This window comes from Hyaena hyaena, unplaced genomic scaffold (assembly GCF_003009895.1).
Source record: "Hyaena hyaena isolate Hyena2069 unplaced genomic scaffold, ASM300989v1 scaffold_2, whole genome shotgun sequence".
NCBI lineage: Eukaryota > Metazoa > Chordata > Mammalia > Carnivora > Hyaenidae > Hyaena > Hyaena hyaena.
The window spans coordinates 1,922,663-1,950,644 of NW_024080634.1; the positions used below are offsets into that span (position 1 = coordinate 1,922,663).

General features: G+C 52.2%; 1 protein-coding gene across 1 annotated transcript in view; it reads right to left on the bottom strand.

Annotated features, from left to right (window-relative positions):
- Positions 1–236: 236 nt before the first annotated feature.
- Positions 237–27,982, bottom strand: part of URB1 (URB1 ribosome biogenesis homolog) — a 74,000-nt gene continuing 46,254 nt past the window's right edge. Inside the window, exons 25-39 of the mRNA XM_039228752.1 lie at positions 25,351–25,409; positions 23,137–23,327; positions 22,081–22,191; positions 21,570–21,633; positions 19,141–19,312; positions 18,607–18,709; positions 8,938–9,098; positions 8,275–8,386; positions 6,752–6,858; positions 6,115–6,258; positions 4,923–5,032; positions 4,380–4,577; positions 2,998–3,239; positions 2,031–2,609; positions 237–1,009 (exon numbers count right to left, since the gene is read on the bottom strand). Coding sequence (XP_039084683.1) covers positions 828–1,009; positions 2,031–2,609; positions 2,998–3,239; positions 4,380–4,577; positions 4,923–5,032; positions 6,115–6,258; positions 6,752–6,858; positions 8,275–8,386; positions 8,938–9,098; positions 18,607–18,709; positions 19,141–19,312; positions 21,570–21,633; positions 22,081–22,191; positions 23,137–23,327; positions 25,351–25,409 — 2,535 coding nt within the window. The 3' untranslated portion in view covers positions 237–827. The remainder of the gene's footprint in view (positions 1,010–2,030; positions 2,610–2,997; positions 3,240–4,379; positions 4,578–4,922; positions 5,033–6,114; positions 6,259–6,751; positions 6,859–8,274; positions 8,387–8,937; positions 9,099–18,606; positions 18,710–19,140; positions 19,313–21,569; positions 21,634–22,080; positions 22,192–23,136; positions 23,328–25,350; positions 25,410–27,982) is intronic.

The window sequence follows — 27,982 nt, forward strand, 5'->3', positions numbered from 1 at the left end:
AAATCTGAGGTCATTAAAAACAACCAGAAATGAGTCGCAGTCCTCAGGGGTCCGGCATGCGGGAGGGACGTGGGCCACGCAAGCTCCCAGGCCACGCCGTGATCCCACCGGGTTTGCGGCCGCTGCGCCAACCGCTAAGGGAATGTTAAGAATCACATCCAGACCTCTCAGACCTCTTAGACACAGGCTTCTGTGAAATGAAATGACCACTTACCATCAATAAGCAAAACACAAAACCTTAACAAAAATAGACATTTATTAACAAGTTATAAAACCCCAAATCCCCCCTTTGAAACAATGTTTTCCAAAACACAGGCTTTCTTCCCAAGGCAGAGGTCAAATCACTTTTATTCTGTGAGGATTTAGCCGAACATCCTTTTATTTACTAAAATAATCAACACCGGCTCATTCACTCCAAAGGCCTGCAAAGCTGTGTAGGACTCCTGGAAAGGTGGGCGGAGCTTCACTTGTCCGCGCTGATGCGGAATCTGACGCGATCCAGTCTCCGACATCGTAGCTTTAACAAGCTTTAACATCCACAACCCCCTTGGTGTGCAGAGGCGTTACCTCGGCTTGAGGGGTTTTCTGGAAAGAGCATCGAGGCTGAGAGGGTCTTCCCTGTGTGAGCACCGCAGGGCCTGCCCGGGAGCACCCAGGCCCGCGATGGCTCTGACCGCCATGTGGCAGGGTCGCCGGAGCTTATAAGCCAACTTCGCTTGTCAGGAAACCGAGTCCGTACCTACAGAACTTGTCCTTTTACGTGCTTTCCATGGAGATCCTGGACTCAACTGACCTTCTAGAACCAGAAGGCGCCAGACGGCAGGGCATCAAGCCTTGGGGACCGAGGCGGCAATGCCCTTGCAGAGTGTGACGACGGCCTCCTCGTCACCCCTTGGTGCGTCTTCTGTGGCCTCACGGATCATCTGGATGTGGCTGAGGAGGGTGTCGGGCCGCTGAGCGCCCAGCCAGATGTCCTTAATGTACAGAGACACCAGGAACGCAGCGGCGGCTGAGGAAGAGGGGGACGACACGGCCATTAGGACACCAAGCTACCCTGCCGGGACACAAGTCACCCCCGCCACATGCCTGAGGACACGGGAGCTTTGCTCGGTGCCTCAATGGTGCCACGTGCCTCTGGTAATGGGAGGTGAGCACGTGTTCAAATGAATTCTGCTTCAGTTTGGGGTTAATCTTTTTTATTTTCAAAATTCACCTTTTTATTTGATCAACGTGTGTGGAACGTAAAACAAGTTACTACAAGCCCAGTTTCTCCAGGGTTCTGACCACCTGAGCTCAGAACCAGACTTGAGGTCTGAAAAGAGGTTCCAAGGATCACTTTACACTTTTGGTCAAAACACTCCACTCCCTGACAGCGTCCAGAGAAGAAGAGGTCACCCCCTGGAGGAGAGGGGGGGTTTCACCTGCCCCGGCTGCTGGCCCACCCCCTCTCCTGCCCCCTTACACCCCTCCATGAAAGGCACAGCCCTCTGTGATGGAGGAGGCCACATGCATGTGCTCAGCCTCCCTCTCTTCTCTTACGGCCTTTTAATGCCTCTGCTGCTGGTTCACTCGTTCATTCCTGCGCTTAATCCTTCACTAAGCACCTGCCAAATGCCCAGCACAGAAACTCTGTGCATATTTTCATGCTTGTGCACATATACACAAATCTGCACAAATGCACATGTGCACACCACACACGCATCTGTGCCCACTCATCCACCCGCACGTGCTGTGAAGCGTCATCTGCACTGGAGCACCGGCCGACATGAAGGAGAGATGCCGCCCCGCAGCGGTTCCCACGGAACACGCTTCTCCACTGCAAACACACTCTCTCCTCACCGGGCTTTTCCTGGACACCAGAGGCTTCCTCTCCCTTCTCGTTCACGGTCCCATGGCAAACAGGGTTTGGGTTGGGCCCCATCCACTCTTCATCACGAGTGCCCCGGACAGGCTCTAAAAGCCAGGAATGGCTCCAGACCCCAAACCCAGAGGCGCATCCCTTCGGCCTATGACCGGCGACCCAGCCTCACCTCGAGTGGCTCCATCTTGCTCCCTCAGGGACGAGAGGCAGAGGGCCTCGACGGCGGGGCGGAAGGCGCTCCCCGCGGGGCCTGGGGCCGCCAGCCGCAGCAGGGCCGCGTTAAACCCGCAGGCCGCACCCTGTGCGGGGCCCGCCAGCCGCTCGGCGCTGCAGGCCCGGCTGTGCAGCTTGAAGAGGCTCCTCCGCGTGGCGCCGTCCGCGAGCAGCTCCGCCACGACCGCCGGCTGCAGCACGATGTGGCTCTCCAGCCAGCCAAGGAGTCCCGAAGGCTCGGCCCCGCCGGGCGGGCGCTCGGCCACCGAGCGCAGCACCCAGCGGGCCACCAGGGAAGCGGCGGTGGCCGCGAGGCCTGGTGCATCACTCTCGGGGCCGGTGCTGTCCTCCGGGCCCCGGTGTGCCGGCCCCCAGTGGGTCAGTATGGACGTCAGGAGGCCCCTGCACGTCTCCAGGGTGGCTGCCTGCGGCTCGGAGTCAGCTGCCTCCAGCGTCTCCTCGGGCCTCCTCCTCCGGCCCCGCGGGCCCCTGGCTCGGGCGGGCACGGCAGGTTTGCCCTTATCCTTGAGCATCTCTGCGGTACACAGGGAGGAAGGTGGTGAGACTGCTGGTCCCGCCCCCTCACAGCTGGGGGGGGGAGACGGGGGGGGGCTCCTCGGTCCCCAGAGCTCGACCCCCGCTCAGCCCCCACAGGACGTGTTCCTACCCCGGGAACTCCACCCAGGCATGTTGCCCTCACGATAACCCACTTCATCTTCACCGCGGCCAAAGCTGCCCCTCCCCCACCCGGCGGGCACCCCCGTGGCAGGGCCAGACCTCAGGGCTACGAGCACGGGCATGCCCCGCTCTGAAGCCTCGTCAGCTTGGGAGATGCCGCTCAGAGAGCGGAAGCGCTGGGTGCTCTGTGGGGAGCTGAGCAGTCTGGGGAAGGGCAGATAGCTGGGCCCCGTCTGGACACTCACTCAGTAGCTCCCTGACTTGGTATTTCTCAATGGCCGCTCGCAGGTCCTCCTGGAGCTTGGCATCTCTCTCGACGAGGCTCCATTTGTGCAAGAGGACGAGCACATCCTTTGTGGATAGCACTGCCTCGTTCACCGTGAAGCGGTTCATATCCTTGAAAGCTTGTATGACGGCGGCCCGGTACCTCAGCACGGACTCAAGCGCCCCGAAGAAGCTGGTCAGCTGGGCGGAGGCCAAGGTGGGCCTGTTGGGAGCCAACGTCACAGAGTGAGCAAAAGCTGTCTCCTCGGTCAGGACCGGGTTGGCTGGGCAAGGCCACAGACCCAGAGGGTCAAACGGCCCACTTGGGACCGGAGTGTGCCTTTTCAACAGAAATGGAGCACGGAACCAGCCCAACGAACAGGAAAAATCCAGCCACCCGGGAGGCGCAGCGGGGATGGGACTGGAGTCTGACGTCTGTGCTAGAGGAACGGAAATCTCTCACAAACCATGGCTGATGGGGAGAGTGAGGCAGACAGAGTGTGAGCGTCTGGGCACCAGCCGCCTAACACGAGTCTGTAGGCCGGTGACTCCCCACCCGTGGCCCAGCCAGACGATGGGCTCTGGCAGGAAATACACTCTGAACCCCAGGGAATTTAAAACTCGATAGCATCTGCTCCACACGCTTTGAAAATTATTTCAAACTGCAATCAGTCCTCAAAAACCAACCTGTTTTCCGACAACCCCAAAATGAGAAACAGGTCTGTTGGGACTGACTTTACAACTTAATTCAAAAGAACCGAAGACCAAGTGCCTTGTTCTTTATCAAGAAAGTTTTCACTCTGAGGTTATAATCCATTTGTGATCCATCTTCTGGTTCCAGTGAGCACACCTCCGTTCCCAAGTCACAACCATGAGACTGTTTTCTCTAAGACAGCGGACTCTGAGGACGGTTTAGCTCTCTGAGGAAATCAGGAGCGTTATTCTAAGGGGTCATATGAAAAAACTGAAATTTTCAAGAAGATTCTTGGAGAAGTGAGTCTGTGCAGGCTACTGAAGGCAGAAGCAAGTCTGGGAATACGCTTTCTTAAGTTAGGGTGATGGAAAATATGTTCTTTCTACAAACATCTGAGTGCTTGAATCAAAATATCACGGTAGTTGTCTGCCTGCTAAAAATGACCGGGTAGAACAGGTTTTAGGTGTTTACAGGGGTAAGTTCTTGGGGTGTTGAAAGGAGCCTCATAAAGTTGAAGGAGAAAAGCAGAAACAACTAAAAATGGTTTCCTGACATCATCCACACTGACAGCAGCCCTGCGCCTCAGCCCCGTGAAGCTGTGACCCAGGGGACGGCTGGGCGGTGACATCCACAGGCGACACGGTCACGCCTGGCGGGGTAGGGGCTTACCTCAGGTGCTTTGTGAGCACCAGGAGAACATACAGGAACTCGTCGACCAGGTGCAGGGCGAGCAGCTTCGGGGGCTCCCGGGACCCTGGCTTGCAGGGAGGCGGGCCTTCAGACTCCACTCCCTTGTCCCCCAGGTTGGTCACCCACAGCGTGTGCAGCAAGGAGATTATGCTGGACAGCAGCTGGGTCTCCAGAAACCTGAAACCAAATATGGAAGGCTCGCTGTCACGCCCTCTCCTCTCAGCGACCTCGGTTGGAGCAGGGGTGTGTGTGGGGGCTGGGGGGCTGGGGGAGGTGGAATGTGGGGACACATGCCCACAGTGGCAGCCCCCAAAGTCACAGGATCCACGTGAAAATGGAGAGCCTGCCTTCCAGATGCTGTAGCACGGGGCAGGGCCCCAATCCTCCTTCCTGGCAGGTGATCGCTGGAGAGGATGGATGGTTCGGCCCATTTCCGGCCGACACTGAAGCCATCAGTAGACACCGCGGTCTCCGCCCCACCCTCTCCCCACCCGACACCCTGCTCGCACACAAGGCGCTTACTTGCTCTCAAGGATGTGTAAGATCCACGTTAACAGGCTATAGTCCCGCAGAATCTCATAGGCAGACTGGGGGTCCCGGGCAGCGTTCTGCAGAATTTCCAGAATCCAATTCTGAAAACCCAAAACAAAGAATTACTTGTCGGTAGGGAAACCAAACTTACTTGATCAAAGGAACAACTTAGATAATGTAACAGTATGTCGTATCCATGTCCGGGTGCAGGTTGCACGAGAGACTTGCTCTACTGCCTAAGAGTGGTGGCCGTGGCCAGGGGACACAGATGTCCACAGCAGGTGCCGGGCCCTTGGGCTGCCTGCCCCTGCTAACCCATCATCAGGGACAAACCCACAGGCACAAAGGCACGGCTCGGAAAGCACAGGGCCCAGCCTGAGCCAGGGAGGGCCGGTGGACCCATTCTTAGGCCAACAGCTGGCGGCCCATTTTGTCCCTTCAGTTTCAGCATCTGGAAGGGAGGACCTAAGAATGAGGCCGCCCTTGAACGGTGAAGTGGGTGCCCTTGAATTCTCCCTCGTCCTGAGAAAGAACTACCCACATTCCGTTTCTTCCAGCGTGTTTCTTGCTTCTGACTCGCTCCTTTTTACACGTTTTACATTCAGTCAGACACAAAAGCTGACGGGGTTAGAAGTTAATCCAGATCCTGAAAGCTCTACCTACTCCCTTCTTCCAGCCACCCGAGGCACTGAGGACACGGACGCACGCACGCACGTGCATACGCACGCGCGCGCGCGCACACACACACACACACACACGAGCTCTCTGTTGAGGGGAGTTGCTCGCTGGCTGTGCGACAGACAGTTGGCTTCAACTCCTGGCTCCTGTTTCCTGGCTGAGTTTTGAGAAACTACAGCTTCTATGCATTTAGTGAAATTCTGGGGGCTCCAGAGGGTCCTGGCAAAAGCACGTCAGCCATCTATGGGGGTGATTTATTGCTAGACTTTGTAGCCAGCAACACAGGGAACAGCATCAGAGAAGGGCCGCGAGGAACAGCATGTCCCCAGGGGACAGGCGGCAGCGAGTGCCAGCCCTTTCCCTCGTGGGAAGTCAGCTCAATGTCACACGAGTGGGTCGGTCACGTCTAGGCTGGGGTGAGAATTCACACGGATCTGAATTCCAAAGAAAAGTGTGAGAAAAAGCGTGGCCCCTTCCTCCTCAAACAGACGCGGGGCCCGCCTACCTGCGCCTCGTCATCGCACAGGGGGCTGCTGAAGAAGGACAGGAGGATGTGGAAGACCCCTCGCCGGGCGCAGAGCTCGTAGCAGTGTCTGTCTCGCAGCCCCTGCCGCAGGATCCCGAACACCCATTCGCGTTCCGTCCTCTGCTGTAACCCGGGCGAACGGAAACCACTGTTAGGCAAGCGAAGGACGGCTATTCCGACCCCACCAGTTTCGAGCGGTGGCCACAGAAGCAGCCGCGGCAGCAAAAGTTCCTGTTTCTGATCATGTGATTGAAACCCCTCCTCAACATCCGATCCGGTTTCTTCAGACCGGAAGTAAAGGAGACGGTCAAGTTCACGCACCGCACTGTGTCAACTCACACAGGCGTTCCTACAAGAGCACATTTCATATTTAACTTGGTCACTCGCTAAGAAAATATAACGAGAAGGCCACACAACTTGGGCCTCAGAAGTACATCTTTTTAAGGTGTGAGAAGCCACCTACAAATTAACGTGTGGAATGACGAGCATTTCTGCGAGCAAGACTGTGGGATCTGCTGGCTCCTGTAAGGCCCGGGAAGCCATGCAGCCAGCAGTGCCGAGCAAGGGGAGGACCCCGGAAGGACAGGAGGGCCCTTGGGTCCTTGAGAAGCAGTACCTCAAAGTCTGAGCTGAAGAAGAACTGGTAAAAGCCTGGAACCTTGTTCATATTCAAGTACTCGTGTGACAGCAGGAACTTGCTGATCTTCATGTACATGTGCTCCTCTGAGGACAAAGGCGGACAGTGGCTGACGGCAGGCAGCAGCAGGACCCCCCATGCTCTGCCGGGGTTGGGGAGCAGGATCTGGGGGGCATACATCAATCCCTGTTCCCGGGGAGGTTTTGCAGCCTTATCCAGATGAGCAGCTCTCGAGAATCAGGCTGCGATAAGGCACCTTGGTTCCGTGCCGCGTGCGGGCTCTGGCTCGCGGCTCCGGAGGGCTGTCCCTCCCCAGCCAGCAGCCCACCACGCAAGCTCCACCCGGCTGCTATGCCGAGTAGAACCCAGTCACGCAGAGGGCACAGGGCTGACTCCCAGCCCCATCGGCCTCCCACAGAAGGTCACTGTCATGGCACAGGGGGCTCAGACACCCCCTGGGGCACTGGGCTCTGGAAGCAACGAGGCTGATGTGGACAGACGCCTCCTCCGCCTGCGTTTCCTACTCGCGATCACCGCCTCCCACCTGTCGAGACCGCCTGGGGCCCTGGAGCCCGCCCCATGACCACTGCTGCCCATGCCCCTGACCCTGCCACGAGGTCTGAGGTTGCACAGACTACACGGGAGGCCAAGGCCAACCACCGTGGCCTCTGCTAGGATACGGTCTCAGAAGAGTCTCTTCCTTTAGTGTCTACAAATGACTAATCACTCTCTTTCCTCCCGTACTTTCTAAGGAGAAGAAAACCATGTAATAAAAACTATGTAGGTGCAGATAAACGCTAGATCTGAGTTGAAAAGCAAGCTGACCGGAGATGGACTGTGGGGCCCTGGACAAGCTACGTGTCCACGGGCTTCAGGCGGGGGGATGCTTCACCATCTGGACGCGACCGTGTTACGCTCAGACAGCCCTGCTCAGGGGCCCTAGTGGCACCCCCGCTACGTCAGCAGTGGTACCCGCGCTGAGTCGCAGGAGCCGTGCCCTCCTGCCCTGCATCGCGCCTGGGCCACTTTCCGGCTAAGGACCCACGGGCTGCGCGCTTTCACTTCCAAGTACAGATCAGCAGCTGCTGGGGGACAGACTCCCTGTGCCGGGCACCTTGCACGTGCAGGACCCACGTACCCCCACAGCAGCCCCAGGAGCCAGGGGCCATGACATGCCTTTACCACAGCGTCACATGCCTGTGAGTGAATACGAATACATCTCCCATCCTCCATCATGCACACTGCCCTGCGCTGTGTCTTCTCATGGGATTTTTTTTCTGGATTTCACCCCTAGGGGCCCACGAAGGCTTTCTCACAGCCATCCTTTATCCACTGTCTGCTACTGTGGACAGCCATGTGGCTCACGGTTATGAGCGCTGGGTGACCTGGTCACGTCCCTCATCACACATGTGACAGGCTATGCCTGTGGGATTAACGCCAACAGGTGGACGTGCTCGTCCCGACATTTCAACCTCACCCCAACCTGGTCCTGTCTGCGGTACCTGGCTTCAAAATCTGCAGGGCTGCTTTGGCAATGAAGAGAGTCAAGGTAAAGGTGAGTCTCATGTTCTGAGTTCGTATCCCATTCCGGACTACATCCAGCAAGTAAAGTAGCTTAAAACCAGGAAAAAAGAAGAAAGGGGGAGAAAAAAGAAGAATGTTCAGAACAGCTGTGACCAGCCTTGCCTCGTGCCGCTTACATGACAGCTCTGCTCCTTGCACCCCAGAACACACAGAACGGCAGTGTCGTGCTCGCTGCTGCTGCCTCAGGGGGGCCTCCACTGTCCCTTGAGGAGCAGGCAGGTGCGCGCAGGCGGAGAAGCCCGTGACACCCTGACAGTCTGCTCTGTCCTGTTCCCCGCCGCCCTGGGGCACACACTGCCGAGGCTCGGTGTGTCCTGGGTAACAGACAGCTGCCTTGGCCACGGTTCAGACCAAAGAAACGAACTGCTCTGCCCACCTACGCACAAGAAGCCTGTCGAAGGGGAGCGCTTTCTCAGTCTCCCCAGAGTTGAGAACCAGAGGCAACCTCCAGCACCAGCCCCTAACGGGGAATAGACCTCAGTTCTTCATCAGAAGTCTCCCGACACCATGCTTCCAGGTCCCCCAGAGAGCTGTCCCCCTCCACCCCGCTGCGGCGCGGAGCCGCTCTGAGGCCCGCTCACCTGGGGCTGCTCGCGGAACCGCGCCCCCTCCAGGTGCGAGTAGAAGGCCGCCAGGACGCGGTAGGCTGCGGCTCGCATCTGGGGGTCATAGCTGCTGAGGGCTGCGACGGTTAGGCCCAGCGAATTGGAGTCCAAAAATTTTCGACAGTCTACCACAAGTTCTATGGGAAATAAAAAAGAGCATTAAATACACACACGCACGCACACACACGCAATGATCACAATGCTTGTGCAACACAATTAAATTTCCTTTTGCATATTGCTGACACCAGCAACGAGAGCTGGCTGGATACAAGAAACACAGGTCTCTCCAGCCCCCTTAGCTTACCTTCTGCTGACGTGGGAGAAGAGCCTGTCTTCCCTTCCGTGGCAATAAGCTATACCTTCAGCTTCGAGAATGCTTATAAACTCCAATCAGGATTACTTCTCACAAACATTCAACGAGTCAGAGAAGAACGGAGGTGCCATTCAGACCTGAGACATGAGATCCCAGCAGGCTGGGGGCCTGGGGGACACAACCGCGGAGCCAGCGGAGAAAACCAGCTCCCATGTCTCCCTTGTTCAGGCCACAGCGTCTGAGTTCCTTGCTACAAACCGCTAAGGAAAATACCAAAGGCAGGGGAGCTGGGAAATTCAGCCAGTGCAAACCAGTCTGACCTGGCCCATCAATTTTATGAAGGATTAACTTATATCCATTTTGCAACCCTAGTTCTTTCTTTAAGCAAACCACAAGAATCTCACGGAAGAGTGGCTCGCCACACTTGAACAGAAGCTAGAGTCTAAAGAGCTTGCTAGCGGATATCCATCTGCTACCTGGGAGGCCTCGTAAAAACTCATAATCATTTCAGGAAATGATGTGACCAAGAGAGAAGGCCAGATACACAAGAGGACCCCCAGGACCACGACTTAAAGGGCTTGATTAACAATAACAAAATTCAGGACACTTTAAATTCTCTTTAGTAAAGACCCAGGGCTTTTTACAAGATAAATCCTGTCGTAAATCATATGATAAAAAACCACGAAGAACAACCTTAGGAGAGAGATAGGTCACCGTGTTTCAAAATGACGACACAGGGTTTGGGCATGATCATCACCCAAGCAGATGTTCTCAGGCTGAGTGACTGGTGACCTGGTTAAGTTCGGCACCACCACAAACCAAGTGAAACGAATACCCACAAACCAAGTGAAATGTGCAACCTTGTAATATATGACCTATCGATACAAGACACGCTACTAATGATGATTTTATTTATTTATTTATTTATTATTATTTTTTTAAAATATTTTTATTTATTTCTAGGAGAGAGAGAGAGACAGCGTGAGCAGGGGAGGGTCAGAGAGAGAGGGAGTCACAGACTGAAACAGGCTCCAGGCTCCGAGCTGGCAGTCAGCACAGAGCCCGACGCGGGGCTCGAACCCACAAACTGCGAGATCATGACCTGAGCAAAAGTCGGACGCTTAACCGACTAAGCCACCCAGGCGCCCCTACTAATGATGATTTTAAAAAGACGAAACTTTTTTTTCTTCTCCTCCTGAAGTGAGACTTTTCAAAGGGTAAATTTTGGCAATTTAAAATGCTGAGCATAAATAATGAGGAAAAACTGTACTAATCAGCTACGTCTCTGTGCTGTGATGTAAACAGCTGCACAGGCATGTAATGGTCCCCCAACGAGGGGCCGCTCAAAAGCGCCGATATCACTTTAAACCATAAAGTGTCCTTGTCCCTCAGAAGTAGCAGAGCTACACGTAACTTCCACCAGCACCAGCACCCTCTCCCGCGTCGAAGGGTGACCAATGGTGGTGTGGACACTTCTGCACGGTCTCCTTCCTCTTTCTCAACATTTATACCATCTCAAAGCAGAACCAGCATTTCCACTTCCGGCCAGGAGAGTGGCAGAAACCGGATGCCCCCGTCCACCTGAAGCAACTAAAAAACCAGACTGAAGAGATAAAACAAGGGTTTTCAAGACACTGGACATGAGGCGATAAAGGAGAGGAATCTCCCAGAGCGAAAACAAACAGATGAACCTTCCCAATAGTCCCAGTTCGCAGCCTGGAGGTTTCTAGGTGGTGACTGGAGACCTCAGAGTTATGCAGACGGAGCAGGAGGCCTGGGAGGCCACGGAGGCCAGACGTCACAAGGGAGGGTGTCACAGAGAGGGCACCAGGCTCTTTGGCTGAGTGCCACCCAGCAAGAGTGTCTGAGGAAGGCGTCTGAGGAAGTTACCTAAGGCTGAGGTACAGGGGGAGCCCCACGCTCACACCTGCCGGGACACGGCTCCTGTCCCACCAGCCAGGGTGAACCCCTCACAGCTCACAGGGAGAGTGCACACTGCTTGGAAAGGTTTCACTTCAGTCGTGAGGTGAAGTCTGTCTGTCCTGGATTAAACGCTGCTTTGGTCCCATCTAACAGAGATCCAAAGCAAGACCGGAAGGACCAAACCACGTCTAAGCAGCTCAATTATGTCCTAGAACAAAGCTCGAGAACATTCACAGGAATACACAAATATCCAGCACCAGGGCACCTGGGTGGCTCTGTTGGTTAAGCATCCGACTCTTGATTTCAGCTCTGGACAAGATCTCACTCACAGTTTGTGAGTTTGAGCCCCACTTAGGATTGTTTCTCTCCTCTCTCTCTCTTTCTCTCTCTGTGCCTCCCCTGCATATGCGCATGTGCGTGTCTGCTCTCTCTCAAATCAAAAGGTTAAAAAAAATATATATATACCCAGCACCAAACAATGTAAAACACACAGTGTCTGGTTTACACTAAAAAATTATCAGTCTAACAAGCAGGAATATAGCCCATTAGAAAAACCCACCGTTTGAATATGACTCAGGATGAAAATAACAGAACTAGAATCCTACTGTAACTAATATAACTGTATACTACATGCTCAAGAAGCTGGAGGAAACACTGAAAATGTTAACCAAACACATGGAAGCTATAAAAACCCAAACCAAGGTTCCAGAGATGAAAATTAAAATGTCAAAGATGAAAAACACACTGAAGGGGGATTATTAGATTAGACATTACTTAAAAAAAAAAAAAAGATCGGTGAACTCCAGGACAGCAACAGAAATGATCCAACTGAAACACACAGAGAAAAGAAATTTTAACCCGGGAACAGAACATCAGTGAGCTGTGGGACCATTTTCAAGCGGGCTCATATATGTTTAACTGAAGTCCCTAAAAAGTTTCAAGAAAGAACGGCCAAAACGTTTTCATATTTGACAAGAACAATAACCTACAGAGCCAAGCAGCTCACTGAACACCCCCAATGACAAGAAATGTAAAGAAAGTCACACTAAAGCACATTAAATTAAACTGCTTGAAACCAATGATAAAAAAAATCTTCAAAGCAGTCACACAACGTATACAGAACCAAAAGTAGGAACGACAATAGATTTCTTGTTAGAAACAACACAACCCAAAAATCAGGTGGCAACATCTTTCAAGTACAGTAAGGGAAAAAAACCTGTCTGGAATTTTATATCCCATGAAAATCTTTTCAAAGTTAGCCTTTTTCCTATGAAAAAGCTGAAAGAACTGATCAGCAGTCATGAATGACCAGAATTTTTTTCTTTTTTTGAGAGAAAAAGAGAGACTGCACGATTGGGGTAGAAGGAGAGACAGAGAGAATCTTAGGCAGGTCCCATGCTCATCATAGAGCCTGATTCCACAACGTTGGGATCATGAGCTAAGTCAAAATCAAGAGTCGGACACTCAAACCGACCGAGCCATCCAAGTGCCACTCTTTGTTAATTTTATTTATTGTGAGAGAGAACGAAAGAGTACAAGCAGAGGAGGGGCAGAGAGAGAGGGAGAGAGAATCCTAACTGAGAATCCCAATGCAGGGCTCAATCTCACAAACCATGAGATCACTACTGGAGCTGAAATTAAGAAACACCTAATTGACTGAGCCACTCAGGCTTCCCTGAAAGAATTCTTCTTCCTTAAAAAAATTTTTTTTAATGTTTATTTATCTTTGGGAGGGGGGCAGAGAGAGAGGGAGACACATGATCTGAAGCAGGCTCCAGGGTCAGCACAGAGACCTATGTGGGGCTTGAACTTACAAACTGCCAGATCATGACCTGAGCAGAAGTCAAATGCTTAACAGACTGAGCCACCCAGGTGCCCCTGAACTACAAGAATTCTTAAAGGAATTATGTCAGGCAGAAGGAAAATGACAGTGATATGGATCTGAGTCTACACAGAGGAATGAAGAGAACCAGAAATGGCAACTGTAAAATGGTGGATATAAGATATTTATATCTCTTGAAGAGATAACTGACAGTTTGAAACAAAAACAATATATGGTGGGTGTCAGAGCACACAGAAGTGAAATGTCTGGTAGAACAGCATGGAAAACTGGGAGGGGTAGACACAGATTGATACTGATCCGTAGACACGGATATATGGTGGGCTGCTCCCACCACCCACACAGTGGTAGAAAATCTCACTTGAAGGTGAACCACAATAACTAATGGCGAGCACTATACACCCTAAGGCAACACACACCGTGCACCGTAGCTACAAGCTGACAAAGAGAGCATAACAGAATTGGATAAAAAAAAATTACATTAGATGTAAAGGGTGTACACGTTCAAACTAAAAGGCAGAGATGGTCAGATTGGATTTCAAAAAGACAAAACCCAAATCCAAGTGTCAACAGGAAATACCAACATGCAGGTTAAAAGTAAAAGGATGAAAAAAAAAATAATGAGAAGCCTCTTGGGCCCGAACAGGGTACAGACTAAATTTTATCATTTCTAACAAGTGACTAGTTTTGAGAAGGAGGAAAAAAAGCATCCAACTGTGGGATAACATACCGTTTTGGAAAAGATGAGATGTGTTAAGATACACCTACACACCTCCGAAACAAACACACGTAGACGGAATATAGTTGAGACAGAGAACAGTCTGAACATTTAAGATTACACTCACTAGAAACAGCGAGACTCAGCTGGCCAGGGTGTGTCTAGTAATCACCCACATTCTCCAAGACAAATGGATTTTCCACGTGTCCGGGAGGAAAAGTCAATGTCACGTCTGCGGTCATCTGCTGCTCTGACACCCCGGCTTTCTAACACTCGAGGAAAAGAGCTGCCTGGGGCAGAGAGTGTAACAGGCTATTGGGAAACGGTTATAAACGCCACTCTCTTTGTTTCAGGAACCTCGCAGCAGGCAGCAATCTGGCCTTCCCATAACAGATCTTCAGATCAAAATGGCTGAACCAACACGAGTACCAAGAATTAAAACAAAAAGCACCCGTTTTATGGGCTTCAGTGGTGGTAGGACTGTGCTGCCAGGCTCCTCCTGATGCCTCCTCCTCCTCCACTTCCCGGGGGTGGCCTGGCAGGCGAGAGAGGAGTCCAGGGGGCCCGTGTCCCCGTGGCGAGGCTCGGAGAATGGCACACCGGCCTCCCTGATCGGTGGCACACGTGAATTAAGACTGGAGATACCGGCCCAGTTCTGCCGAGGACAAGAATTCGCTGTGGAGAAAGCATCTGTCACTGCCAGTGCGAACAGCCCTGGCGGACCGTTTCTCAGCCAAGGACTCAGGGCAGGGAAGCAGGAAGGTTACGAAAACGGGTTCCGGTTTCAGCAAAAGGCTGAAAGGGACAAGTGAGGCTGTAGTTTCTCTGAAGTCTGGCGGTCACACTTGAAAACTAGTCACATGCCCCATTTAGGATCCTAAGGTCCTGATGAATCTGCTGTTAAATTAGCGACACTTGGACCCGGGTGTCACTGCAGGAAGTAAGAACACTGTTGAGAACTTTTTGTGCTACCGGAGCTGGGACAACAGAACACATATGCATAAAGTTCAAATACAGGGCCTGGGTCCTGCTGGAGGGGGAGGGGTACTGACTAGGGAGAGCCACCCATGATGTTTTGCTCATTGATCCAGCGGGTGATTTCACCAGTACGCCCACCACACATGTAGGATTTGCGGTCGTCTCTCTGTATTACACTTCAATGAAAGTTCATTTAAAACATTCTTGGTGATGGGCGCCTGGGTGGCTCAGTCAGTTAGTTAAGCGTCCGACTTCGGCTCAGGTCATGATCTCGCAGTTCATGGGTTCGAGCCCCGCATCGGGCTCTGTGCTGACAGCTGGGAGCCTGGAGCCTGCTTTGGATTCTGTGTTTCCCTCTCTCTCTGCCCCTCCCCTGCTGGCACTCTGTTTACCTCTCTCTCAAAAATAAACATTAAAAAAACCCCAAAACATTCTTTGTGCTTCTTCACCAAAGCAAAAACAAAAAGAAAAACAGGTGCTAAGAATAATATGAAAAATAGATTCATAATTTAATTCAACAACAATAAACCTAGCCTACATTGGCCATTTGCTGTTCACAGATCTCTGTTCTGTTCAACTTAACCATTTTACTGCTAGAAATCTCTCTACGAACTGGTATGCTTCCTTTTATCAGACACAACATTTATTTAAAGCATTATGCTTCCATTTATTATTATGGACAGTAAGTATTGCCGAGCAAAATTTAATGACCTAGCTTTTCTTGTCTGTTTTCTTCTTTTAATATTTTCATACTTTTATATCTGTATCTACCTCTACACTTTACAAAATTTTCTACTTTACTGCAAATGTTCTTAGTGTAACTGGTATTTCAAGCTACCACAAATCCTTTTTAGGGCAAGCATGTTTTGCGTACCTTCCTACCTGCATTGTGCCAATCAAACTTAAAATAGGCTGTATTTGGAGACTTCCCTGACTTAAAAGCCCATTGACTAATGACCTCTTTTCACAAAGGCCTCCCAGACACTGCCCTTCCGACCCAAAAAGGGCAATCTTCAAGATTCTGAGAAAGGCTCTGTGTCCTATTTTTAGTATTTTTCTATTAGTGTTTTCCAAGCCTCTGCCTTCTGTCTCTTAAAAGCTCTATTAAGAGACCGAGTAACAGACTAAATGATTTGTCATAATCCACTCAAGTTACCTCTTATTTGCAGGCTGTGGAAAATCTATTTTCATGTTTGAGGAGAAACAGACCTCACTGGCGCTGCCAGGGCAGGGGTGGGGGGTGAGGGGAAGGAGGGCTTCTGGGCCGCGCTGGTCCATGGGCCTAGGCTAATCTGCTGCGACGTCGCTGGGGCAGTTAGGCCACCCGCTGGCCATTCCGGTGACGTGACGCTGGCATGAAATGTCCGGCTCTCCAGCGAATGAAATCTAGCTCGGCCACAGAGCACCATGTCCCCAGAGGCCAGGGGACCACAGCAACCCCGGGGGCCCACCAGTGGGAGGTCCCAGAGAAGAACCTGCCCTGTCGTCCTGTTGTTCGGAAAGGGAGCGCCAATCTGTTCATGCGTAGGCGCACTGGAGCGTAAAAAGACAACTTTAGATCTTTTCTCTTTTACTGTTTAGTTTTTCAGAGAGAGAGAGAAAGAGACTGAGTGCAAATGGGGGAGGGGCAGAGAGAGAGGGAGAATGCGAAGCAGGCTCCAGGCTCTGAGCTGTCAGCAGAGCGATGCAGGGCTCGAACCCACAAACCGTGAGACTGTGACCTGAGCTGAAGTCAGATGCTTAACCGACTGAGCCCCCCAGGCGTTCCATAAAAAGACAACCCTGAGTTGAAAAGGGACAGGACAGCAGGAATAAGGTGACGCAGTCTCCGAGTGTACCTAGTCCCTGGGGACGTTAAGTCCAGCAGGAAGGAGGAGCCTGGGGCCCTGCAGGCATCATGCCGGTCGCGCCAAAGAGCAGAGACGCGGAACGTGCACCCCCTCCCGCGCACACGCCTGTCCCGGGCGGCCCTCTGCATAGGCCTGGCTAGAGTCATGACAACCCTCAAAGCAGCAAGCTGGGCCCAGGACCACGTGCAAGGAACAGGTCACACGTGTCCCCGCTCGGAGGAACCCACGGCGAGGGGTCAGGTGGGAAGGAGAGTTTCCCCACACGCCCGTTGGTACCATGTGACTTTCGAACTGTGAATGTAACAGCTAATGGTAAAAATTACTTAAATTAGATGTGTAATTCTGAGAAGACGGAGTTGACAATATTTTCTCTACTTTTACTAGTAAGTACAATTCAAGCAACCTGGACAAATGTTAAGGCGACTCTAAAAGGTAGAAAGGAAGCGGAGCGCCTGGGGGACCTCAGGGCAGTTCCCTACGTTTTCTTTCTGCTTCTGGTGTCCTAGACTTCGACCTGAAGAAGCCAGCAACCCATGAAACCAACAGGCACAGGCAATGCCTGAACAAAAGGCTGCCCTTTCTTAGTCTCTAGACAAAAGACTCAAAAAGGAGCAGCTTAGCAAGATAGAAAACTCCGACAATAAATAACTTGCTCTGCTTCAGCCAAATACCTCAGAGAAAGCCACTCCCACGGGCTCCCACCCACGCCAGTGAAGGCAGAGCACGGAGGCTGGCCTTCAGCCTCCCTGGGTGTGACACAGAGCCCTGGGTCCCCTCCTGGGGTGGCGTCTGTCTGAGAGAGGTGGGGGAGGGCAGTAACCAGAGGCCTCGCCTGGCCCCCACTGGGCATCAGAGGATGCCTTGCGAGGGGAGGCCCAGTGAGGGGCCGGCAGGGGGCGCTCCTGCCCTTCCTGCCCCTCCAGCCAGGACTATCAGTACAGGTGTGGTCCCTAAAAAGGAAAATTGCTAAACTGGACTTGATCAAGATGATAAACTTCGGCTCTGGGAAAGACCTTGTGAAGAGATGAAAAGGTAAGCTACGGACTGGGAGAAAATATTTACCAACCACATATGCAACAGAGAACGAGTTTCTAGAATATATAAAGACCTCTCAAAACTCAACAGTAAAAAAACATCCTATTAGAAAATGGGCAAAAGAGGGGCTCCTGGGTGGCTCAGTTGGTTAAGCGTCATGAACTCATGGTCATGACGTGAACTCATGGTCCATGAGTACGAGCCCTGTGTCAGTCTCTGTGCTGACAGCTCAGACCTTGAATCCTACTTTGGATTCTGTGTCTCCCTCTCTCTCTGTTCCTCCCCTGCTTGTGCTCTGTTTCTCTCTCTCAAAAATTCATAAAGATTTAAAAAATTAAAAAAGAAGAAAGAAAATGGGCAAAAGACATGACCTGACATTTCACTGAAGAGGACATACACATGGCAAGTGAACCACGGACACTGGACATCAGCAGCCGCTAGGAAAATGCACATTACAGCCACGATGGGCTATCACGACATGCCCGTCGCCAACGAAATGCCCCAAACCAACAGACCCGCCTGACCTGGGAATCAGACCCGGGCTCCCCAGCGGGTACGTGTACACATGCCTGCGTTCCATCCCCTGCCTACGCTTGCTCATGAAGACTCCCGCGCTCGGGCCACTAGATACAAATACAATTTCAAAAATATATGTAAGCCAAGGAAAGCCAACCTCAGCAGGCTCTCACTCATCCTCCAGCATAAAATCCGGTGGTCCCTGGATCACCACCCAGTGAGAATTCGGAAAAGCCTCCTGCTACTGAGAGTTAGGAAAAGATTGAGCATGAAAGGATGCTCCCAGATTTTAAAAATTATCAGGTTTTTTTTTTTTTGTTTTTTTTAATCTTCAAATCACTGTATTTAAAACCTTCACTGTTACTTTTCTGAAAAGGTAAGAAGGCAGATGAGGCCCCTCCCGGGATTAGTTATGATCCTCGGTTACGGTAGGAGTGAGTGATCCCCACAAGAAACGCGCTCTGCCGGTTACCTGGCCTGGTGAGTTCACTGAAGAGATGCAGGAGAAAGCAGGGGTCATAAAGGCCATCGAGATCCACTGTGCTCTTGTCCTTAAATATCAGCTCCTGTCCGTCCTGAAACAGCCCGAAACAGACAAACGTGTGTGGTTTGGCCTCATAAACATGGTAACACAGGAATGCTCACCCACCATGTCTAGAGTTCCAGTTATTCTGAATATTCAAAAGCACAAAATAAAATGGTTCCGTCAAAACACAGTGGTTCTGCAGGGAACGGGCATCGCTGGCTCTGCTGCAAGTTAGTCTCTTGGCAGGGAGGGGGGCGGGGGGGGTTATACATCACGGACGCACAGCTGGTGCTGGTAACTGTGGAGGCTGAGGGACAGGTCCGCGGGGGTCCTGTCTTGGTCCCTTTACACACAGTTGGGATTTTACTTAACCCGAGGTTAATAAACCCTAAGAGAAGCAGCGCTGGCACATCACAGCGCATACGGCACGCACAGCTGCCGGGAGCGTTCCCCGCCTCCCACCTCCCCCCACCCCCGCACCTCGGGGGGCAGCAGCCTCCGGCTCTGCGGGAAGTGGACGATGGTCTTCATCATCCGGTCCCGGTCCAGCAGGCGGAGGATGTCCCCGACGCTCGGCTGCTGCCACAGCGACTTGCCCAGGCTCCGGCATGTCTTGTGATGCTCCACGGCCGCCGGGCCCCACAGCAGCACCCTAGGGCGGGGCAGGGGGAGCACACGGGTCACGGGGCCCCGCTGGGACAGAGTCCAGGCTGGCGACAGTGACCCTCATGGGCAGCTTGGTGGAGCAGTTGGCACACACCAGGCACTATCCGGAGAGTGTATCATTTCATTCCCATCATGACATGGGGCGGGGGGAGGGGAGGAGATGCCAGCAATGAAGACGGAGGGTGACAGTGAGGGGGTTACAATGACACCTCTATGGAGCTTATGATGTGCCACTTACTCTAAACCCTTCACAGCCGTTAATCCACTTATCTGTGTGACTACCCCATAAGGTAGGTACTATTGCTACCCCCATTTTGCAAACAGCGGTAGAGGCCCAGAGAGGGTTAAGGAAATTGCACAGCTGGTCAACTGCCCAGATGGTTAGTGGCACAGCTGGAAGGCAAAACTTGGGGGGAGGGGTCTGGCTCCAGAGTCCGTCCTGGGCCAGACCTGCAGCATCGTCCAGCAGAATCCCGGCTGATGACGCTTTGCTGCTTCAGACCCCTTCCTGGTCATGGGCAGCGTGAGCAGAGCGGGTCTGCATGAACGGCCTCGTGGCCGTCCCTGCCATGTAAGCACCTCGACCTTTCATGTCACCAGCACACATTACAGCTGCCCCGAAGAGAGCACCTCGCCTTCCTCCTCCCTTCCTCCCCACTACCTCCTCCCCACCTCCCCGCTGCCAGAGGCTGCTCCCCAAAAGCCTGGCTCAGATGAGGGCCACGTCTCTGTCCCAAAATGTCTATCAGCTCTCGTGCCCTGGATGGAAATATTTCAGTCTGATACTTAAAACCTCACCAACCACCTGCCTGGCTTTCCCACCACCATTTCCCCACACGTGTCCTGTGCTGCACAGAAGCTGAACTGCTCACCAGGCCTAGAAATGTACACCTTTCCTGACTCAGCTGCGGGGACACTGTTCCCGCCACATGGTGTCCACAGGCTCCTCCACCAACCTCACCTCCGTCAACTCCCTCCAGCGCCAACCCTGTCACAAGCATTCCCTGGCGGGCCTTCACCACCAGAGGCCAATCAAAGAGTTACAATTACAATAATCCGATCCCCTCAAGAGACAGCAAGACGGCGTCTTATTCCTCTAGGATCCCCAACAGTGCTGGGCCCAGCACCTGGTAAAACTGCAAGGGCTCAGTGAACATCTTTGAATTCTCAATAAACACTCATTTCTGTGAAGGTCAATAGCAGTCATTCGAGTTAAAAAATAAACAGTCTGGGGCACCTGGGTGGCTCAGTTGGTTGAGTGTCTGACTTTGGCTCAGGTCATTATCTTATGGTTTGTGAATTTGAGCCCCATGTCGGGCCCTGCGCTGATGGCTCAGAGCCTGGAACCTGCTTCGGATTCTGTGTCTCCCTGTCTCTGACCCCCTCCTGCTCACTCTCTGTCTCTCCAAAATGAATAGATATTTTTAAAAAGTTTAAAAAAAGAAAAGCATTCCACCATGGAAGGTATTTTTTTTCTCCTCCCTGCGGAGCTCCCCCCTGAACTGTTTATCTTGGCCCAGCTTCCTCATTTCCTGCCCTAACACACCGAGCTCTTCATGCACGTACTGGGCAGATGCCGGGGAGCCGGCCCACGCGGTAAGGAGGGAAGGTACTGCTGGGGCAGCACAGAGAACCTAACATGCTCTCCACGAACAGCACACTGGACAAAAGTCCCGTCAACCTCATCCTAGGGTAGGGGAGGGCAGGGCCAGTCTCGGCCCTTCAGGCCCAAAGCTGTGCCGACGGAGGACACAGCCCCTGGGGACGCAGGAGTGGACAAAGAGGCAGACAAGGCAGATACAGAATGAGACAAACACACACGGACAGAGACAAGTCCAGAGACAGAGCCCGCACCTGCGTGTGAGAGACACGGGGAGTGTGGGATTAACATCCAGTCGGCCCCTCACCCCTCTCCCCAGCAGCGCCTTGTTAAAGCCACCCCCGTCTGGTGTAACGCATGAGAAAAATCAGCCAAACTAGATACTCCAGCCGGAAGTAAGTCTGGGGGCAGGTCTGTGACCATCAGGAGGGGGCCCCGCCAGCGCAGCCCCGCCACCAGAGGATCCTTAGGGCGCGAGGCCGGGCTTTCATGGACGCCGGTGTGCAAGCTGGGGGGCGGGGGGCCCACCCGTCCTACCCTTTCCCCGGAGAGAAAATCTGGGAGCCTGCCCTGCGGAACGAGCCCCAGGCTTGGGGTGGCCCCTTCAAAGCTTGCTGCTCACCCCTCCAGGCCCAATGCTCACCTGAAGTTCACGAGGCTGAAGTTGTTCTGTTCATATGCCCGGAGAAGAAGCAGAATCTTCTGGTCTAGAAGTCAAATCAAGGTCCACTGAGAAAGCTGAAACCCTCACACGCTCCTTTCACCTGGTCCCCACACACTCCCTGGTCATATGGCCCAGTCCCTTCATTCTGCCTGGTCACACCACTTGCCCTATCCCCTCACACTATGGTCACACTCCCTGGTCCCCTCACACTCTCTGGTCACACTGCCTGGTCTCCTCACAATCCCTGGTCATATGGCCTGGTCCTCACACTCTGGTCACACCACTGGGTCCCCTCACACTCCCTGGCCACTAGTCATATGGCCTGGTCCCCACACACTCCCTGGTTATACCACCAGGTCCCCTCCCACTCCCTGTCACACAGCCAGGTCCCCACACACTCCCTGGTCACACAGCCTGGTCCCCACACACTGCACAAAGCGCCCGGACCCACACGCTCCATGGTCATACCACCCAGTCCCCACACCCTTACCCAGGACACTGAGAGTGGCGCCATAGGCCCCAAGGAGCACTGCGAAGTGACTGCTTTCACAGACGGAGGGACACAGCTTCACCACCACTGACATCAGATCCACTAGTGCTTCTGGAAGAAAACAGCACTGAAATGCACAACAGCACGGGGGGCCGTGCGCATGGAGAAGAGGCGGCGGCATTTCAGGGAACACATCAGTGCTCCGAACGTCCTTCTCGGAGCAACGCTGGTCTTGGGGCTGTGCCTCGGCCATCCTTTTCTTTTTGTAAGATAAACACACACGTGTGCACAACGGCCTCTCCTCCCAGGTCTCTGACAAGCCACCATCGCCCTCTTCATGCTCCGTCCCACCAAAGATTTTAAGACCTAGGCATTTTCCTCCATGGTCACGTTAGCAAACCTCTAACACATCCCGACTCCTCCTGCCCCCCCCCCCCCCCCCCCCCGCCCCACATCGGTAACGCAGGTGGTGGTTTCGGCACGTTGTCTCTAAGCGGAGCGTGGCTTCAAGAGGACAGAGCCCTTCAGACCATCTGCTCTGACCTCTCCCGCAGCCCACACTGAACTCAGGGTCACGGGGTGGGCGCTAAAATCAATGCTGCTGAATTAGGGGCGGAGCTTTAGGCCTTGGGCTTTCAGAGACCTTCTTGGCAGGGAACTATTTACAGGGATGTTTGAACCCTTCACCTTCCACGGAAGTGTCAATCTTCTCATTAAAGCATTTCACACAACCAAACAATTCCTCTCAGGGCAGACACCGCCTAACTTCCCCTAGTTCCCGGATTTTAACACGTGCCTACCATACGGCAGCAAGACCTTAGACACGACTTCTGTGGGGACAGACTGTGAAGAAAGGTCTGTGTTTGCCCTTGGACCTGAAGTCAGAGGAAACACTGCTCGGGCTTGGATTTGACAGAAACAAAATAGCCGAATGCCGCTTTGGCAAAGCTGCCTCAGCTCCAGAAACATACAGGGGCTAAACCCTGGTGCACAGAGAGCACCACGAGATTAGGAAACAAAATCTCTGAGAGATGGGAGGGCGGGGTGAGGGGTCACCTTTTACTTGACTGTCTGAGTTCTCTTCTTCAGACTTCAGGAGCGTTGGCAGAAACAGGGAATGCTGCGTGAGCATCATGTGGACCACCGGGAGCTGGGTGAGCTGCGCGCACATGGAGTTTTCCGGAACATACAGGCGCTGTATGGCGGCATGGAGGGCCTTTAAAAACATGTGGTCCTGATACCGAAACCTAGGAGACAAGAATCCAAGGAGGAAAGAGCTTCACAAAGGGGAGTTTTATTTCACAGGAGACAACAAAAAAATTTTCCCTTGATGTTTTATTAAGGAACATCTCTAGGGGTCCCTGGGTGGCTTAGTCGGTTAAGCATCCAACTTCAGCTCAGGCAATGATCTCACAGTTTGTGGGTTCGAGCCCCACATAGGGCTCTGTGCTGACAGCTCAGGGCCTGAAGCCTGCTTTGCATTCTGTGTCTCCCTCTCTCTCAGCTGCTCTCCTACTCAGTCTCTCAAAAACGAATAAACATTAAAAAGTTTAAAAAAAAGAAACCCATCTCTAACACACCGCAAAGATGAGAAGTCTACAGTGCGTATCCATACCCCCATCTTGATTCTACTGCTGTCGCTGCATTACGCATGCTTTATCACCCGCCCCCAGCCACCCACCCATCACAGGGGGTACTTCTGAATTGCCGGCGGGCGGGTGGGGGGTGGGGATGAGTGCATTTATGTCCCTGACAGTGCAAACACCACATGATGTTTAGTTGAAAAGCCAGGAGACGCAGGAACCGCTGACCATGGATAGAGATGATGCTCGCTGCCCAGCCCACCTTGACAGGTCAGCCTGCCTGTTCCCTTCTTCCAGCTACTCAATCCACCCATCCAGTGGCCTGGAGGCCCTCTCTGATTTAAATCCCTCAGAACCCACTGAAGGAATGAAAGCATGACGCTCTAAAAAAAGCAGCTTTCTGGTCATATGTGAACGATGCTGAGAATCAGCACATAGCGGGCATTCTAGAAAAACAGGTTTACCAAAGACGGAACGAAACGTCAGCATGCTGTGATGGTGATCCAGGTTGTCATTAACCCGTAACCCACCCTCACGTCTTTCTCTCCTCTTGGGTACAGTATTTTTCTCTGTCATCCACGTTGCTGAATAATGAGGGAAATGAAAATTAAAGGCATAACAAAACATTGTTTCATGACGGTCTGGTTGCGAAAACCTAAGGAGTCTGACCCTATCAAGTGCTAGTGAGGATGTGAGGCCACACCGCGCGAGGGTGGCTCAGAAACTTTCGGGAGCACGTTAACAATCTGGTGAGACTGAAGCCGTGCCCACACTAGCAGCCAGCGAGCGCCCCTTCCAGAGACAACCCGGCACAGGGTACGAAGACAGGCCTCCTTCACTGCAGGGACGGGAGGGAGGGAGGGAGGAAGACGTTTGCCAGCAGGGCACTGGCTAAATCGATGGTGGTATGGTCTTAAGACAGAATTCTGGACCCCACCCCCGCGGTACGAGCAAACGGGCGCAGGACTGTGTATCAGGTTGGGTAACTCAGAAATGCTTAGGCGGAAAAAAAGACAAAGGACATGTAGGGTTATTACGCATACATTATCGTTACTGTTTAGAAACCTACTGGCGTGCAGCCAAAGTACCAAAACAGTCCCGCTGTGATGGAGCCTGGCCTCAGGAGAAGTACGCTCTCGGGGAAGGGAAGAGAACATACGGGGACAAACACAGGAAGTGGGCGCTGCTTAGGAAATCTGGATGTGTTACCCTCCGCACGCTTCCGGTTTCTAAAAAAGATTTCGTGGGTTTTTTTTTTTTGTTTAATGTTTATTTTTGAGAGAGAGAGAGAGAGAGAGTGAGGGGAGGGAGGGGCAGCAGAGAGGGAATCACAGAATCCAAAGCAGGCTCCAAGCTCTGAGCTGTCAGCACAGAGCCCGACACGGGGCTCGAACTCACAGACAGCAAGGTCATAACCTAAGCCGAAGTTGGACACTCAACTGACTGAGCCACCCAGTCGCCCCCAAAGATTTCATTTGTTAAAGGCCGCTTCTCTCATCATCTACAGAAGCAGACTCCACGTCAACGGGCAAAGCATTCAGCCTCTCCACCACAGACACCCCGTTACCTCCGCAACCCGGATGGCTCCGGCTCTGCACGGACACCCTGCTGACAGGCTCCAAGGCTGGCCCTGCGGCGTGCGTTCACACCTTCACCGAATCACACCGAGAAAATGAAAATGACTTACTTGAGTCCAGTCTTCACAAATTTCTGCCAATCTCCAGGATCCACTTCATTAAGGAAATCCTGTGAATAAAACAAGCCAGAGATATACAGGGGAGACTGCGCATCCATTTATTTTTATTTTTTTAAAGTTTACTTTGAGAGAGGGAGAGAGAGTGTGTGTGCAAGTGCACACATGTATGAAAGCGAGGGAGGGGCAGAGAGAGGGGGAGAGAATCCCAAGCAGGCTCCATGCTGTCAGCATGAAGCCTGACGCGGGGCTCAAACTCACAATATCATGACATCAGCTGAAACAAGAGTCAGAGTCAGACACTTACCTGACTGAGCCACTCAGACCCCTTTAATTAATTTAAAATACAAAATACAGAACTTAAATTAGAGCCATTCAGTAAATACGGAACATACCTCAGCACTCCACAAAAGCATGTGGGTGTTTCTTACATCAATTTTTAAAATTGTTTTATTGGGGCGCCTGGGTGGCTTAGTGGTTAAGCGTCCGACTTTCGCTTGGGTCATGATCTCACGGTTCGTGGGTTCGAGCCCCGCGTCGGGCTCTGTGCTGACTGCCAGCTCAGAGCCTGGAGCCTGTTTCAGAGTCTGTGACTCCATCTCTCTCTGACCCTCCCCTGCTCACGCTGTCTCTCTCTCTCCTAGAAAAAAATAAAACATTAAAAAAAAAAAATTTTTTTTTTTTAATGTTTTATTTCTGCTAGCAGCTCCGTCATTTTATTGGTGTGTCTATGACCATGAAGTGAGCAGAAAAAAATTTAACAGCCCTGCTATTTTTCCCTTTGTCCTCCTTTCAGAAGGTACTAGTTGACGGCACCACACACAGTTCCGGCCACGTACGGCTGCTTAAATGCGCTTCCCCTGCAGGGGAGACCTGGACGCGGCTGGGAGGGCCAGCGCAGTCGGCAATCACTGATGTAGGTAACACCTCCAAATACGGCGCTCTGTTAAGTCAGAGGGGCGGATGCCCTGGAGGGAAGGGAACTTTTTGGGATGATGAAAATCTCCGACAGGAATGTGGGGGGCACAATCACATGTACCTCTGTCAACGTTAAACTCTATACTTAAGAGCCTGTTATTTCACAACATGAAAATTATTCCTCAGTTCAAACAAACGAACACACAGGGCTGGTCTGGGTGGCTCAGTCAGTTAACCATCCACCCTCAGCTAAGGTCATGATCTCAAGGTTCACGAGAGCCTCATGTCGGGCTCTGTGCTGACAGCTTGGAGCCTGGAGCCTGCTTCCGATTCTGTGTCTCCCCCTCTCTCTGCCCCTCCCCAGCTCATGCTCTGTCTTTCAAAAACAAACATTAAAAAAAAATTTTTTTTTCAAAAGGGGGCTGGTGAGGCGTGCGGACAGTGGGGGAGGATGGGTGGGCCTGGGGACAGGGGGTACGGGGGACTCTGTACTAGCTGCTGATTACTGCTGTGAACCTAAAACCATTCTAAAAACATTACGTCTATTAAAGAAAGGAAAAGAAGAGAGAAAGGGAAGGCATGCCCGAAGGACACAGATTTCTGAGAGTACGGCTTGCCATCAGTCATCAAGCCGGCCTGCTGGGTGGGTAGCTGCACAAGAAGGTCCACTGTCCCCTGTGGCGGGGGAGCCCGCACCTTCCTCTGCGCTCAGCTCTCTCTGGACATCAGGGATGGCCCTCCCTCCCAGGGCTGCCATGTCTGGGCTCCTGTGAGCCTTGAATGCATAAACCTGTAACAATGAATTAAGACTGAAATACAGGTTACAAGGTCTCTCAGTACAACGTAAGCACACCGCTTGATCTGTAATCTACAACCACTTTTCACACAATGTCACTTGGGATTATTTTCTGGAGAATTATTTTTTATTTATTTATTTATTTATTTATTTTTTTAATGTTTTATTTATTTCTAGGAGAGAGAGAGAGAGACAGCATGAGCAGGGGGAGGGTCAGAGAGAGAAGGAGTCACAGACTCTGAAACAGGCTCCAGGCTCTGAGCTGGCAGTCAGCACAGAGCCCGACGCTGGCCTCGAACACACGAACGGCGAGATCATGACCTAACCGAAAATCGGACGCTTCACCGACTAAGCCACCCAGGCACCGCCATGCATCGTCTTCCAATATAACTAACATAGTGAAACAAGATGGTAACTGAAATCCTCGATCTGCTCGTGCTGGTTCACAGGGTTGTGCATACTGCCCTCCCCTCGGTGGTTGCCACGTTTGTATTCCAACCTTGCTAACATAGTGAAACAAGATGATAGGTCGACGGTGGATCTCACACAGTGTTTTCTCACAGAGTTGACTATATCACCCTTACATGATACCTCCGCGATGGGGTTTCTAGTATTCCTGCTTTAGTGAAACTAGATATTCACTGAATGCTGCAATCCGCTCAGTGCTGTTTGACAGAGTTGAGCATTTTGCACTTCTATCTTTGGTTTCTGCATCTCTCTCCTAACACTGCTTAAAGTAGGAAAACAAGATGTGAGTTAATCGATTTCTTCCCTCATGGTGTTGTGTCCCAGAGTTGTGTATACGACACCTAGGAGCCTCATACTCCCAATCATGTGTATTCAAACATCACTAACTTAGTAAAATACGATGCATGGCCTTCAATTTCTTTCATAAAGCTTATATTGTTTTTT